Source organism: Pseudorca crassidens, chromosome 3, assembly GCF_039906515.1.
Source record: "Pseudorca crassidens isolate mPseCra1 chromosome 3, mPseCra1.hap1, whole genome shotgun sequence".
Lineage (NCBI taxonomy): Eukaryota > Metazoa > Chordata > Mammalia > Artiodactyla > Delphinidae > Pseudorca > Pseudorca crassidens.
The window spans coordinates 162,757,880-162,772,619 of record NC_090298.1 but is presented as its reverse complement, the minus strand read 5'-3'; the positions used below and the strand labels follow the sequence as shown (position 1 = coordinate 162,772,619).

At 48.1% G+C, this 14,740-nt stretch overlaps 1 protein-coding gene and 1 long non-coding RNA gene across 3 annotated transcripts; one reads left to right on the top strand and one right to left on the bottom strand.

Moving 5' to 3' along the window:
* The first annotated feature begins 74 nt into the window (after positions 1-74).
* Positions 75-13,933, top strand: WDR83OS (WD repeat domain 83 opposite strand). Its single transcript, XM_067733424.1, has 4 exons — positions 75-232; positions 12,741-12,846; positions 13,350-13,447; positions 13,542-13,933. The coding sequence occupies exons 1-4, from the start codon at positions 183-185 to the stop codon at positions 13,606-13,608; spliced, it is 321 nt and encodes a 106-aa protein (XP_067589525.1). The 5' UTR covers positions 75-182; the 3' UTR covers positions 13,609-13,933.
* Positions 285-12,288, bottom strand: LOC137222348 (uncharacterized). Of its 2 annotated transcripts, XR_010942421.1 has the most exons (4): positions 12,091-12,288; positions 5,457-7,751; positions 3,273-3,353; positions 285-2,772 (listed from the first exon to the last, which is right to left on the bottom strand). It is a non-coding gene; the product is annotated as an uncharacterized lncRNA (long non-coding RNA). The 2 variants fall into 2 exon arrangements; XR_010942420.1 differs by lacking the exon at positions 12,091-12,288 and having other exon boundaries at positions 5,457-10,228.
* Positions 13,934-14,740: the final 807 nt, after the last annotated feature.

Below are 14,740 nucleotides of genomic sequence, written 5' to 3'. Positions count from 1 at the left end.
TTTTCTTGGAACATTTTTGGCTTCTTCGAATTCTCTGTCCCCTGGATGGGGGGAGTTCCAGCTCCCGCCGGCAGGAACGGAAGCGCGAGGGCTGAGGGTGTTACTCTAAAAGCCATCCTCCGTTTCCCTGCTGGAAGCCGCCGGAAGCTGAGACTCCCGCAGCGGAAGAGGCGCGACTCGCTATGTCCGCGAACAATATGTCGGACCCACGGAGGCCCAACAAAGTGCTGAGGTGAGGATCCTAGTTGTCATGGTGTTAAAAAGCAAAAAAAACAAAATTCATCTTTAAAATTTAAAGATATAATTGGATTTATCAAATGATTCATGAATTGGGCAGCATCCCATCTAGCAAGTAGAGGGGAGCGCTAAAGGGCTACAGAAAGGGAAAGGTTTTTTAAAGGCAAGGCGAGGAAGTCATAATCAGAAAAACGGGTGATTTCAGATTAGGTCATTTACCTTTTGGGGGAAAAAGCGTCTTATTAGGTGGGGTTACCTCGTCTTCCTTTTGGAGGATGGAGAGGGGAGAGGACCCATGTGACCGACTACCTCATTGGTGCTGACCAGAAAATTCCTGACTGACCGGTTAAGACTACATTTTTGGAGGAGGTTGAAGCTTCGGTTAGGTTAGGTATTGAGCCCTGCTTTGGTTGCTTGGCCTAGCATAAGGGACTCCATTTTTGGCCTGTGGTTTTCTCTTTAACAATGCCCCCTCCTCCCACCCTCCCCACCTTAATCAGACTCTCAGCTTAACTGAGAGATGTGAGCAAAACTTAAGGCATGAGGGCCACTCTCAGCTACTGCTCTGAGGTTCTCGTAGTTTTTCTTGTTCCTTTGTGTGCTAACCAGAGGTTATGATATTTTTGCTTAACCCCTGTGATAGTCACAGGTCCTGGCTGGCTTCAGGTTCACAGTTTTTAAGTTGGTCACTTTTTTGTTACTCTTCTGATGTTCGAGTCTTAAGGAGATCTTTTGCTTGGTGGTTAGTGGCAGTGAGTATGCATTTAAAGCTTTTGAGAGATTAAGTGCACCAGGGAGATTATTATAATAAACAGGATAATTCACAATGTTTGGAGTGCACTTCAGAGCCATGGTCCCCAGGATCCAGACCAGGCAAAATCAAATACGTCAAAGAAAGTTCCCATTGGGAATTCCCTGGGGGTCCAGTGGTTAGGACTCCACGCTTCCAATGCAGTGGGCACGGGTTCGATCCCTCCTAAAAAAAGAAAGTTCCCGTTGAAGGAGTCACCTTCTTAAGCCAACTGGCTTGTTCAGTGATTTTATATAATAGAGTTTCAGCTAATCCAGAAGGGTTAATCCAGGTGCAGCTGGTGGTATTGACCACAGCATAGACACTCCTTGCTCAGCTAAAAGATAATCAAGGGCTATTCTATTATAAAGAACAACTTTGGCCAGAGAATCTAAGGATCTTTCTTGGGCTGATGGCCCTGCCGAAGGAAATGAATCCTGAGTCATGAAATCCTCATCGTTATTTTTTAAAAAATATTTATTTACTTATTTGGCTGCGGTGGGTCTTAGTTGCGGCATGTGGGATCTTCCTTGTAGCATGTAGCATGTGGGATCTAGTTCCCAGTTCCCTGACCAGGGATCAAACCCGGGCCCCCTGCCTTGGCAGCGTGGAGTCTTAGCGACTGGACCACCAGGGAAGTCCCGCTCATCGTTATTTTTTAACTTGATGATGTAAATCCAGGGGATTTGACTAATGAGGTGTCTTAGTTCCCTTGTGGAATGTCAGGGGCCCAGTTACATAACCTAAGAGGTATTGCCCCCTGTGCACTGGCTATCTAGGCATTCAGAGGCCCAAAGAGAATGATAACCACCATGGACAAAGACCCTATGGGGACACAAACCATTCCCGTTAAGAGGTACTGTTAATGGATTCAGTCACAGGAATTACTGCGTTTACCCATTCCAACCAGGTGTCAGTTAGGTTTTCAGCACGTATGGGAAGAGAATCTCCCATCCTGAAATAAAGTGTTGTTCTAAATGCCTTGCAAACATGGTTGCTGCTGGTGAGATCTCTTAGTGATTGGGGGCAAATCTGATCTAGATTATCATGGGAACATGGGGGTGCAAATGCACTAAGATTTACTAGGTAATTGTGTCTAACTGAGTAAGTTATGATGGGAGAAAGGCAACAACAAGGCATAGGTTGTTCTGGCTGTACAAGTTGAACCGCATAAGAAATTTTTAGGGGGTTCGATTGTAGTTTTCTGTGACTTTGAGAATAGAAGAGAAATTGGTCACAGGAAGGACCAGGGGGTCTCTGGCATCATGGATAGATTGGAATCTTTGTTGACAAATCCAGCAGTCTGAAAGCTTACCTCCCTTAGCAATGGTCTGGGAGAGAAGGGTGAAAACATCTTTCCAGGTCAATACCAGAGTAAAGAAAAGAAAAAGGAGGAAGGGTTTCACGTTTAGTTCAAGTATGGTCTATAGCTGGCGTCTGGGACAGAAGCAGTCCACCTTGATGTCAGCTGCTTCTCTTCCTTATCAGTTACATTCAGAGGTCTCCAGCGTCTGTACAGGACTAGATGTCTGGTGGAGCCTTCCTTAGCTGTGAGATGTGTACCCAAGGCTCAATGCCTTCTAGTTTTGCAGCAGTGTCAGTGGTTAGGAGCACTTGGTGTGGTCTCTTCCAATGGGCTTGAGGGCTGTCTTCCTCTGATGACGTTTCCATAATACCCAGTCACCAGGCTCCAGACTGTGACCAACACAATCCTTTGAACTGGGATCTTGGAAGGCTTCTTTAACCTGTCGATGATAGGCCTAAGACATGAAAGACTTATAGTAGGTGGTCATACTAACATGAGATAATAAGGGATCAGCAGAAAGGTGTATACCAATTGACACTGGTCTCCTGGTGACTGTTCCATGTGCAGTGAGTCTATGTTTTCCACAGGGGGTACTGGGAACAGTTGGCATGGCCAGAGGCAATACCTTAGGCCAAGGGAGTCCACTAGTTTTAGCAAGTTTAGAGATTTTTGAGAATCCCATTTGTTCTCTCTACCTTGCCTGATGATTGAGGGTGATAGGGAAAGTGATAATTCCAAGAAGTTTGCACGGTTTTCATTAAGCCTTGTCTGGTTTGCCCAGTGAAGTCGGTGCCTCAATCACTGGAGATTGTGGAAGGTATACCTCGCCTGGTAAACACATTTTTTAACAGCTTCTTTGCCATTGTGAGGGCATCAGCCTTGTGGCAAGTGAAGGCTTCAACCCATCCTGAAAATATACATACAATAACAAGAACTTACTGATAACCGATACTAGGTGGCAGTTGAATGAAATCCAGCTGTAGGTGCTCAGAGGGTCCAGAGGGAGGAGGTCTGAGGCCTCTGGGAACAAAAATAGTTTTTCCAGGGTTATGGACCTGACAGGTCAAACATTGGTGGTAAACTGTTTTTGTAATTTTGTGCCTCCCCACCAATGTCTATTCATCATTTGAGTCATCTTAAATGCACTGTGGGGCTTCCCTGGTGGCTCAGTGGTGGAGAGTCCGCCTGCCGATGCAGGGGACACGGGTTCGTGCCCTGGTCCAGGAAGATCCCACATGCCGCAGAGCCGCTAGGCCCGTGAGCCATGGCCGCTGAGCCTGCGTGTCCAGAGCCTGTGCTCCGCAACGGGAGAGGCCACAACAGTGAGAGGCCTGCGTACCGCAAAAAACAAAAACAAAAACAAAAACAAACTGCACTGTGATGGGTGAAGGGATGCAAAAACTGAAAAATGGGGTTTGCCGTGGAGCTGGAAGTGGCCATCCTGGGTTTCCCATAGCCCCAATTGTTCATTTAATTTACAACCATTGTTTGTGCACCTTAATTCCTCTGTTCAGGGAATTCCCTGGCAGACCAGTGGTTGGGACTCTGTGCTTTCATTGCCGAGGGCCAGGATTCAATCCCTGGCGGGGGAACTGAGATCTCACAAGCCGCCCATGGTGTTGCCAAAAAAGAAAAAAAAAAATTAAAAAAAAAATGTCTCTGTTCAGGAGCAGGCTGGTGCCATGTTACAAGGACATCAGGATGGCCAGTCAGGCAATGAGGGGTCATTTTTTGCTGAAGCAGAATGGTCTTCATCCATATGTGCCTTATTTATTTATTTACTGGCTGCCCCGTGTGGCTTGCAAGATCTTAGTTCCCCTACCAGGGACTGAACCTGGGCCACCACAGTGAAAGCACCCAGTCTTAACCATTGGACCACCAGGGAATTCCCAGTGCCATAATATTTATACTCTGTTGCTGCTGTCTGCATGAAAGTCAGCTAGGGCATTCCTGGAACTCAGGTTCAGTCCTTTTGGTCTGAACCTCAATTTTTTTTTTTTTTTTCTTTGCGGTACGCGGGCCTCTCACTGCCTTGGCCTCTCCTGTTGCGGAGCACAGGCTCCGGACGCGCAGGCCCAGCGGCCATGGCTCACGGGCCCAGCCACTCCGTGGCATGTGGGATATTCCCGGACCGGGGCACGAACCCGTGTCCCCTGCATTGGCAGGCGGACTCCCAACCACTGCGCCACCGGGGAAGCCCTGAACCTCAATTTTAATGATAGCAATTTCAGAAGGTAAGAGAATAGCAATAAGAAGGTAGTTTATTTGTTGCCCTTTTTCTTTTTAAATAAATGGATTTTTTTCAGCATTTTTAAAAACAATTATTGGGCTTCCCTGGTGGCGCAGTGGTTGAGAGTCTGCCTGCCAATGCAGGGGACACGGGTTCGTGCCCTGGTCCGGGAGGATCTCACATGCTGCGGAGCGGCTGGGCCCGTGAGCCATGGCTGCTGAGCCTGCGCGTCCGGAGCCTGTGCTCTGCAACGGGAGAGGCCACAACAGTGAGAGGCCTGCGTACCGAAAAAAACAAAAACAAAAAACACAATTATTTATTGATTTATTTTTGGCTGTATTGGGTCTTCGTTGCTGTGCGCGGGCTTTCTCTAGTTGTGGCGAGTGGGGTCTGGTCTTCGTTGCGGTGCGCGGGCTTCTCACTGTAGTGGCTTCTCTTGTTGCAGAGCACAGGCTTTAGGGGCGTGGGCTCTAGAGCGCAGGCTCAGTAGTTGTGGTGCATGGGCTTAGTTGCTCCAAGGCATGTTCGCCCAGACCAGGGCTTGAACCTGTGTTCCCTGCATTGGCAGGTGGATTCTTAACCACTGCACCACCAGGGAAGCCCTGCATTTTTGATTGGGAGCCCAGAGGACATAAGAAAACCCCTTTGTTTCCATAATATCCCCAAATCATGGATGACCCCAAAGGCATACCAGCTATTGGTATAAATATTAACAGTCTGTCATTTGATAACTTGCTGCTTTAGTTTGTGGGAAGTTTCCCTTTCAAGTTATTCATATTGTTTAGTAATATCATAACCAGCTTGGAAACAAAGTATCCCTTTTTCATTTTTAGAGTAGGACCCATCAGCAAGATTAGATCAGTATGTTCTTACCTGGCAGTCATGGGGCTCACCTTTGTCAGGCAGGGGTGGTGATGTAGCAGGGTTAAGGACGTTGCAACATTTAAGATGTTGAGTAGGTAGAAAGCAGAAGGATCTCATAGGAGGTTAATCTGCTTGCAGAGAAATGTTGAGTCATTTCAGAGTTAAGAAGACTTTGGACAGCCTGAGGAGTTTGTAAATAAATGCCATTACCTAGGGTTAGATCTGCTGAGGCTCCTACTAACTTTGCAGCTGCAGCTATAGCCTTAAGACACTTGGTATAGGGACTGGCAACTGAATCCAGTTATATGCTGTGATAGGAAACAGGCTATGTTTATTGCTATGCTCTTGTGTGTGCATTGCCAGGGCTTGCTTATCTCTTTCATGCACACATAAGGTGAAAGGTTTTGAGTAATTAGGTAGGCCTAGGGCTGGCGGTTCTTACAGCACTGGGTTTAGTCTTAGAAAAGCCTGCTTATGTTTATCTTCCCTAGGAAGGGGCTCAGGGACTAAAAGTTTAGTAAGTTCATAGAGTAGGAAAGCCAATAGAGAAAAATTAGGAACCCATAGTCTACAGTAGCCAATCAAGTCTAGAAATCCACAAAGCTGTCGCTTAGTTATAGGCATAGGACATTCTTGGTTTAGCCTAATCCTTTTTGGAGATAGCTGGGTTCCTTCAGCACTAGGTAATGAACAGTATATAGAGATAATTGTAATTTTTCCTTGGAGAGTTTATGTCCCTTTTGTCAGTGGAAATAATCAACAACCAACCTCTAATAAGAATTTTAGGGCTTCCCTGGTGGCGCAGTGGTTAAGAATCTGCCTGCCAATGCAGGGGACATGGGTTTGATCCCTGGCCTGGGAAGATCCCACATGCCGCAGAGCAACTAAGCCCATGTGCCACAACTACTGAGCCCACATGCCACAACTACTGAATCCCACGCGCCTAGAGCCCGTGCTCCACAACAAGAGAAGCCACGACGATGAGAAGCCCACATACCGCAACAAAGAGTAGCTCCTGCTCGCCGCAACTAGAGAAAGCCCGCGCACAGCAACGAAGACCCAACACAGCCAAAAAAACCCCAAATAAATAAATTTATTTTTTTTTAAAAAGGATTTTATTCAAGCCGACCTGAGGACTGTAGCCCAGGAAACACAGATTCAAGAAGCCCTTGAATTGTGTTTTGCCAGACTACAAAATGGCAGAGGCTTATATAGGCAAAAACTGCAGTTACATAACTTGTTTGTCAAGAATTATAATTGGGGCTTCCCTGGTGGTCCAGTGGTTAAGACGCCACGCTTCCACTGCAAGGGGCACCGGTTTGATCCCTGGTCAGGGAAGTACCGCATGCCACGAGGTGCAGCAAAAAAAAAAAAAGGAATTATAACTGGAACTGGCAAGAAGTAAGGGTGCCTGTCAAGCAAGGATTGGTTGGGGTCTGAAGTGGTTGTATAGTTACAGTGGGAGATCTTGAGACCATAAGGTTGCAGCTGGCAGCTGCTAGCAGATATTGTCTTGAGAATAGTGGTGTAGTTAAGTTTGATACAGTTCAGAAAATTCAAGTTCTCGGTGATGCAGGAATATATCCACATCCACAATGACCACCCGGCTCCATTTCGATGCCTGAAGCACAGTTCTGTCTTGTCAGAACAAAGAACAAACATCAAACATAATACATTCCTTCGAGGTTTCAAGAGACAGATTAGCACATACACAGTGAGTCAGCATGACCTTAGTTTTGGGGAAGGGAACCTCATCTTCAAAGGAGTTGATGCATTGGCATCTTAGGGATGGCGTGAATGGACATTTATCCCTATCTTCAAAGTGGACATTCTGAACAGTCTGATAACTGTATTCCATTTTTTGTCTGTTTGTTTTAATGGTTAAAGCAGATGTACAATGTCTGTTTGACAGGCCACAAGACGGTCTGCTCTAATTAGCAAAAAGTTCAAGCCCAGGGGACTTCCCTGGTGGTCTAGTGGGTAAGACTCCAAGCTCCCAATACAGGGGGCCCAGGTTTGATCCCTGGTTGGGGAACTAGATCCCACACGCATCCTGCAACTAAGACGCGGTGCAGCCAAAATAAATAAATAAATAAATAATAATTAAAAAAAGTTCAAGCCCAGTCATGTATGAGCTAGGATGACTTCCCCATACCTCAATATGTGAAAATTTCTTCCATCACTTCTCAGCTAACTGTTGCAGCAGATACATGGAGTCTTTTATGGATGCCTCTTTGGTTACTGAGCACAGCAAGAAGTCGTCTGCCTATTGTAAAAGAGTTGATATCCCCGGGACTGGCGGGTCCTTACATTTTGGTGGAGCACTTGGGAGAAATAAGAAGGGGCCTCAATGAGCCTTTGAGGCATGACTGTCCAGGTGTATTGCTGATTGTTCCAAGTTAAGGCAAACAGATATCAGCCGTTGGGGTCTACAGGGGTGCTGAAAAAGGCTGAACCAAGGTCTGCAACAGTGAACCATTTTGAGTCTGGTGTCACTCATGACAAAAGGGTGTTCTGGGTTTGCAACAACTGGGAAATGGGGAATAACTGTCTCGTTAATAGCTCTTAAGTCCTGAGGGAAGGGATAAATTGGGAGACTGGAATTGACAAATACACACTACTATATATAAAATAGATAACTAATAATAAGAACCTCCTGTATAGCACAGGGAACTCTACTCAATACTCTGTAAAGACTTAAATGCGAAAAGAATCTAAAAAAGAATGGATATATGAATATATATAACTGATTTACTTTGCTGTACAGCAGAAACTAACACAACATTGTAAATCAACTCTACTCCAATAAAAACTAAAACAAACAAAACCTTTCCCTGGGGGGAAAAAGGAAAAACCTCAAGTTCTGGACAAATCTCCATCCTCACCCATTAGGTTTCCAGGCTGGCAGGATCTGTGTGTCATGGGGGCTAATACAGGGCACGATTACCCGCTGGGAGATGAGATCTTTTGTTGCGGGTGTGAGGCTTTAGTGGATATTGAGGTAATTGAGGAAGAGGTTTAGTTATGTGTCTCTGAATCTTTATAGGCTCTGTACTTTTTATTGTCCCAGTGTCAGTATTAGAAATAGCCCACAGGTTTTTGGGCACCTCAATTAAATTAGGGGACTTCTGTTGGAATCCTTCCTCTTCTACGTCAAGGACAGATTGTAAGAACGTAAGAGAACATCAGGTTCAGTTTGGTCAGGAAATTTTACGGTGAGGTCCCCATTGGAAACAAAATGTATTAGCCCTTTTAACTTAGAAAGCAGATCTCTACCTAACAGATTGACCGGGGCTATGTCACATAGCAAAAAAGAATGCTTTTCAGTCAAAAGTCCCAGAGTCATTTGTATTGGTTGAGGTAGAAATTCTCTCTGAACGTTTATTAGATACTTCTACTAAGGAAACCTCTTTTTCACTCTGAGGGATTTGTCGTCCTATGGGAGTGGGGTTTAAAGTAGAAAGTGTAGGGACTTCCCTGGTGGTCCAGTGGGTAACTCCACGCTCCCAATGCAGGGAGCCTGCGTTTGATCCCCGGTCGGGGAACTAGATCCCGCATGCGTGCCGCAACTAAGAGTCTGCATGCTGCAACTAAGAAGCCCGCCTGCTGCAACTAAAAAATAAATAAATAAATAAAAGTAGAAAGTGTAGCTCCATTATCGACTGGAATTTGGCACGGTTTCCCATTAATTTTAATTTTAGTTTCCCCTTGGCTGTTTAAGGGAATTACTGATAACAGCTTACTGGAGAATCCCTCGGAATACTGAGGGGGTAGATGTGGGGCACTCAAGTTGAAGAATTTGCATAAGACCTTTGAGGACAATCTTTTTTTTCAGTGTCCCAGTTGATTACATGTGAGACATTGGGTCTAGGGCCAGCGTTTTGATGGTGGACCCCTAGGAAGGTGTTATGTTAGGTCTCTGGCCTTGGAGCTTTTGTAGCTGTAAGGCCAACAACTTGGAAAATTTTTGCTTGTGGTCTTGCTCTAAGGTCATTTCAAAGTGCTCAGCTATGGTCACTGGCTCCATCAGACTGGTGGTCTCCCATCCTATTTCCTGTCTTTTTATCAATGCACTAATCTCAGGAGATAATCTACTTGCAAATAGGGCAGCTAAGAGCAGGTTGAGTGACTCTTTTATATGGGACCGGAACGCCATAGGAGGAGTGCTTCCAAGCGTGCCTTAAAGTTGGCCCAATTCATCTTTCTTTGGTTTGCATGTTTGAATAACAGACCGATCAGTTGGGGTAGGGAAGATCCTAGGAATGGCTTATAAAAGGTCAGGTGCTGTTTTGCCAGCTTTCTCTGGTTGAGGATCTTGAAGATCATCCTCCGGGTTTTGCCATTTTGCTTCCTGTGTCCATTTGGTGCTTCATCAGGTCCTACCTGCATGTGCACGAGCTGATAAAGATTTTGCAGCCTGGGATCGAGGCCCTGATAATGACTCCAGATTCTTCAAAGAACTTTTGGGGTTCCTCCCTAGGTTTAGGAAATGCCTTAACTATGGCCCTTAGTTCCATCTTTGACCAAAGAGTGAAAGATACCCGAGGAGGTTCGTCTGCAACCTTGGGTAGTTCTCTCTTACATGGTAACTGTTGAATAGTCCCTTCAGAGTGGAAAAGCAGTTCAGAAAGAAAATCAGTAAAACATGAGTACTCAGGGGCTTCCCTGGTGGCGCAGTGGTTGAGAGTCCGCCTGCCGATGCAGGGGACACGGGTTCGTGCCCCGGTCCGGGAAGATCCCACATGCCGCAGAGCGGCTGGGCCCGTGAGCCATGGCCGCCGAGCCTGCGCGTCCGGAGCCTGTGCTCTGCAACGGAAGAGGCCACAACAGTGAGACGCCCGCGTACCGCAAAAACAAAACAAAAACAAACATGAGTACTCAGGTAAAGAAGGAGAGAGGGGCTTCCATGGTGGCGCAGTGGTTAAGAATCTGCCTGCCAGGGCTTCCCTGGTGGCGCAGTGGTTTAAGAATCCGCCTGCCAATGCGGGGGACACGGGTTCGAGCTCTGGTCCAGGAAGATCCCACATGCCGCGGAGCAACTAAGCCCGTGCGCCACAACTACTGAGCCTGCATGCCACAACTACTGAAGCCCACACGCCTAGAGTCCGTGCTCCAAAACAAGAGAAGCCACCGCAATGAAGAGTAGCCCCTGCTCTCTGCAACTAGAGAAAGCCCGCGTGCAGCAACGAAAACCCAACGCAGCCAAAAAAAAAAAAAAAAGGAGAAAGGAGAGCAGTAGGAGTCATGTCAGCCCTTCCTTTTTTGTTTTAGGTACTTCTTGTGTTTTTGATTTTTCATTAGCCTTTTTGTAACCCATCTTTTAATGAAACTATTTTGGAAACTTGAAGCCTTTTGGAAGCTTCCATATACCAATGAAAATAGGTATCCCATTCTGTTTGCTTAATTTGGAAACCCTCACTTTCAAGGGCACTGTTTTTTTTTTTTTCTTTTTTTTTTGCGGTACGTGGGCCTCTCACTGCTGTGGCCTCAGCAGCCATGGCTCACGGGCCCAGCCGCTCCGCTGCATGCGGGATCTTCCCGGACCGGGGCACGAACCCGTGTCCCCTGCATCGGCAGGCGGACTCTCAAACATTGCACCACCAGGGAAGCCCACTTTTTTAAAAAAATAAATTTATTTATTTGTTTTTTGGCTGTGTCGGATCTTCGTTGCTGCATGCGTGCTTTCTCTAACTGTGGACAGGGGGCTGCTCTTCATTGTAGTGTGTGGGCTTCTCATTGCGGTGGCTTCTCCTGTTGTGGAGCATGGGCTCTAGGCCCCCGGGCTTCAGTAGTTGCAGTGCGTGGACTCAGTAGTTGTGGCTCGCGGGCTCTAGAGCTCAGGCTCACTAGTTGTGGTGCACGGGCTTAGTTGCTCTGCGGCATGTGGGATCTTCCCGGACCAGGGCTCAAACCCGTGTCCCCTGCATTGGCAGGCGGATTCTTAACCATTGTGCCACCAGGGAAGTCCCTCAAGAGCACTTCTGAAATAAACAATCTTGTCTCACTGACACATTCCCCACAGTGGCCACTGTAATTCTAGGTTGTTTTTAGTAATATTTTGCCATTTTTGTAGATATTTACAGCTTTTGGGATTATAGTTCTTAGACATAAAAAAGGCAGGTGTGCTGATGGGTGGCATGCTTGATTCATTAAAGGTGAAAGCTCCCATCTCTCTTAGCCTCTCTTAGCTGGCTTTATCTCCACAAAGCAAGACAGACAAACATGAATACCTTAACATTCCACCTGTAACCAGTTACTGCGGCCTGGCCAAGAAAAAGGCCCTGGGCGCACCACCACCAACTGCCTACACAGAACCTGGGGCTGGGGGAAAGGATTGAACCAGCAGACCCCAAATGGGGATTGTGGGCTGATTCCAAACGAATGGGGAACTGCAGCTGCCACCAGCAGTGCCCACCGTGGAATCTGGGAAAGGATCCCAAATAAATGGGGAACAGCAGACCATACCGCCAGCAGTTCCTAACATGGAATCTGGGAAGAGAACGAAGGCTGGGGGTTTCCAACCAAATGAAGAACTGTGGTCCGAACTACCAGCAGCTCCCAACGTGGAACTAGTGATTCCAGACAAATGGGGAACTGGCTGGAAAGCCAATTAGACTGGGAGTGACACAAAGAGAGCAGAGGTCAGAACTGAGAGGAACTTACCCATGGCCCCCAGAAATGGCAAGAAAGACAGTGGACTCAAAAAGGGGTTCATGGGTACCATGCTTATGTTTCTCGTCCCCGAATGCTGTCAGAGGTTCACTTTGGATCCTGTCGCTGCCACCAGATCTGTTGAAAAAACAAAATTCAACTGAGTAAATTTTAAAGATCTAATTGACCTTATTGAAGGCTTCATGGATCAGGCAACATCTCATCTAGCAAGTAGAGGGGAGCTCTAAAGGCTACAGAAAGGGAAAGGTTTTTAAAGACAGGACAAGGAAGTCATAAACAGAAAAAAGGATTATTTCAGATTAAGTCACCTCCTTTTTGGGAAAAAAGGGTCTTATTAGGTGGGTTACCTCTTCCTTTGGTGGATGGAGAGGGGAGAGGGGCCCATGTGACACTACCTCATTGGTACTGACCAGAAAATTCCTGACTGACTGGTTAAGACTACATTTCTGGGGGAGGCTGAAGCTCCAATTAGGTGAGGTACTAAGCCCCAGTTTAGTGGAAGGCCTAGCATAAGTGACTCCATTTTGGGCCTGTGGTTTTATTTTTAACAATGGGAATGGGCCTGGCGTTGTGGGTTGGAGGCCCAGGGGAGCACCTGCCCATCCTGGGGGCAGAGCTTGAGCACCCCAACCCTGCTGCAGGTACAAGCCCCCACCGAGCGAGTGTAACCCAGCCTTGGATGACCCAACACCAGACTACATGAACCTGCTCGGCATGATCTTCAGCATGTGTGGCCTCATGCTCAAGGTGGGCAGGGCTAAGTTTCCTTCCCGTAGCTCTGCCTGACAGTGGGGAAGGCATGGATTCAGAATGAAGCAGGACCAGTGCTGAGGGGGCAGGGCTGTGGTGATGCTGGGTGAAGAAGGCTAGAGCTGACGGGGAAGCCAGGTGTCCGGGTCAGGGTGGCACATAGGACGTCAGTCTGAGGGTGGGGCCAGGCTTTAATGCAACTTGGTGGGGACTGGTGGAGAAAATGTGGGGTCCGTAGCACGATGGGGGATGTCAAAGGCCAGGCTCCTTAGGCCTGAGGGGACATGGTGGGGTCAGAGATGCAGGACAGGGAGTAGGACCAGAACTTGGGTACCTGGAGTTAACTATGGGGGTCTGGAACTGAGAGACTCCTGGGGCTCAGGGTTTGAGCTGTATCAGGTGGAACTGGGGTTGGAACTGGTGCCTGGGAATGGCCCTTGTGGGGGCTCACTGGGGTGCCTCTCACCGACCTAACCCACCCACCCACCTACCTCTTCCAGCTGAAGTGGTGTGCTTGGGTCGCTGTCTACTGCTCCTTCATCAGCTTTGCCAACTCCCGGAGCTCTGAGGACACTAAGCAGATGATGAGTAGCTTCATGTGAGGCTGGATCTGGAGAGGGAGGGACTCCTGGGTGAGGGGAAGGGGACCCCAAGCCTATCCATCCTGGACTGACACCTCTCTCCCATCTCAGGCTGTCCATCTCTGCCGTGGTGATGTCATATCTGCAGAACCCTCAGCCCATGACGCCCCCCTGGTGATGTCAGCCTAGAGGGGTCACATCCTGGACCCCTCTATCTACCTTACGCCCTAGGCCTGGCCCATGGCTGCTCAGCCTCCTGCCCTCAGCTGCAGTCCTGGGCTTCCCTGGGTGAGGTAGTCTTGGGGCCTGCAGCTGGATGGAGGGAACCTGGCCCTGTCCTTGGGATCCCACTTCGCTGGAGCAGAGAGGGGAATCTCCTGGGTCTACCCCTCCTGCCTTCCTTCCCCACCCTGCCTGCTGTTGGGGGAGATACTATCCGTGTTTCTAGGTGTATCCACTTATTTTCTTGTTGAAACCAGTTAATAATAAATTTTTGCATTCTGGTTGTTCTCTGAGACCTCTCTCTCCTTCTATGCATTGTCATAACAGGGGGAAGGGCTCTAGTTCCTCCACTTAAGTCAGGCTGGGGGTGGGGTCCCCAGTCTGGAGCCTTTTGGTTAGTTCACTTGCTTATTTCACAAGACTCGAGCCTTAAGTCAGCTGCCAGAGACTGAACAGTGATCCCTGCCCTCTGGCAACTCAGCAGACAGCCCTGCTGATCTAAGGAATCTGTGCTTTGGTTTTCTTATCAGAGGAATGGGGGTACTGTCAGCAAATCGGATGGACTGGTAGGGACTGGGGGAAGGCATGAAAGACTGAGTTCTCCCCCACCTGCCATGTTCTCACTCCTCATCAGAGGACACCGGTATCTCTCGAACAAGGCTGGATGCCTCCCCTCCCCAGCACCGTAACGGCGGTTACTTTACATCTCCATGCATAGGACAGAACAGAGCTCCCATTAACCTCTGTTCCTAGCCAAGCTAGGTCCCTCGCGGACCCTAGCCCAGAAAGTCAACGGAATACCCTAGGATCCTAGGCATATACTCTACCTCCAAGGCAAACACAGCATCCGTAGGAAAATCTGAGACCTCTGCGCCCAGGGGGAACAAAAGGGCACTCGAAGTCCACATGGAGGCCACACAGAGGCCACGAGAGGCTAAAGGCTCGTCTGGCCGAACCAGCACCCCGAGAGTGGGACGCGCTCAGCGCCTCCTTGCGCTCCTAGCGCCCGCATTGTCCCCAGCGGTACCCAGAACTGCCGCCTTGGTCTCGTGACGCGCCGGCCACTCCCTAGCCCCGCCCCTCCGGTG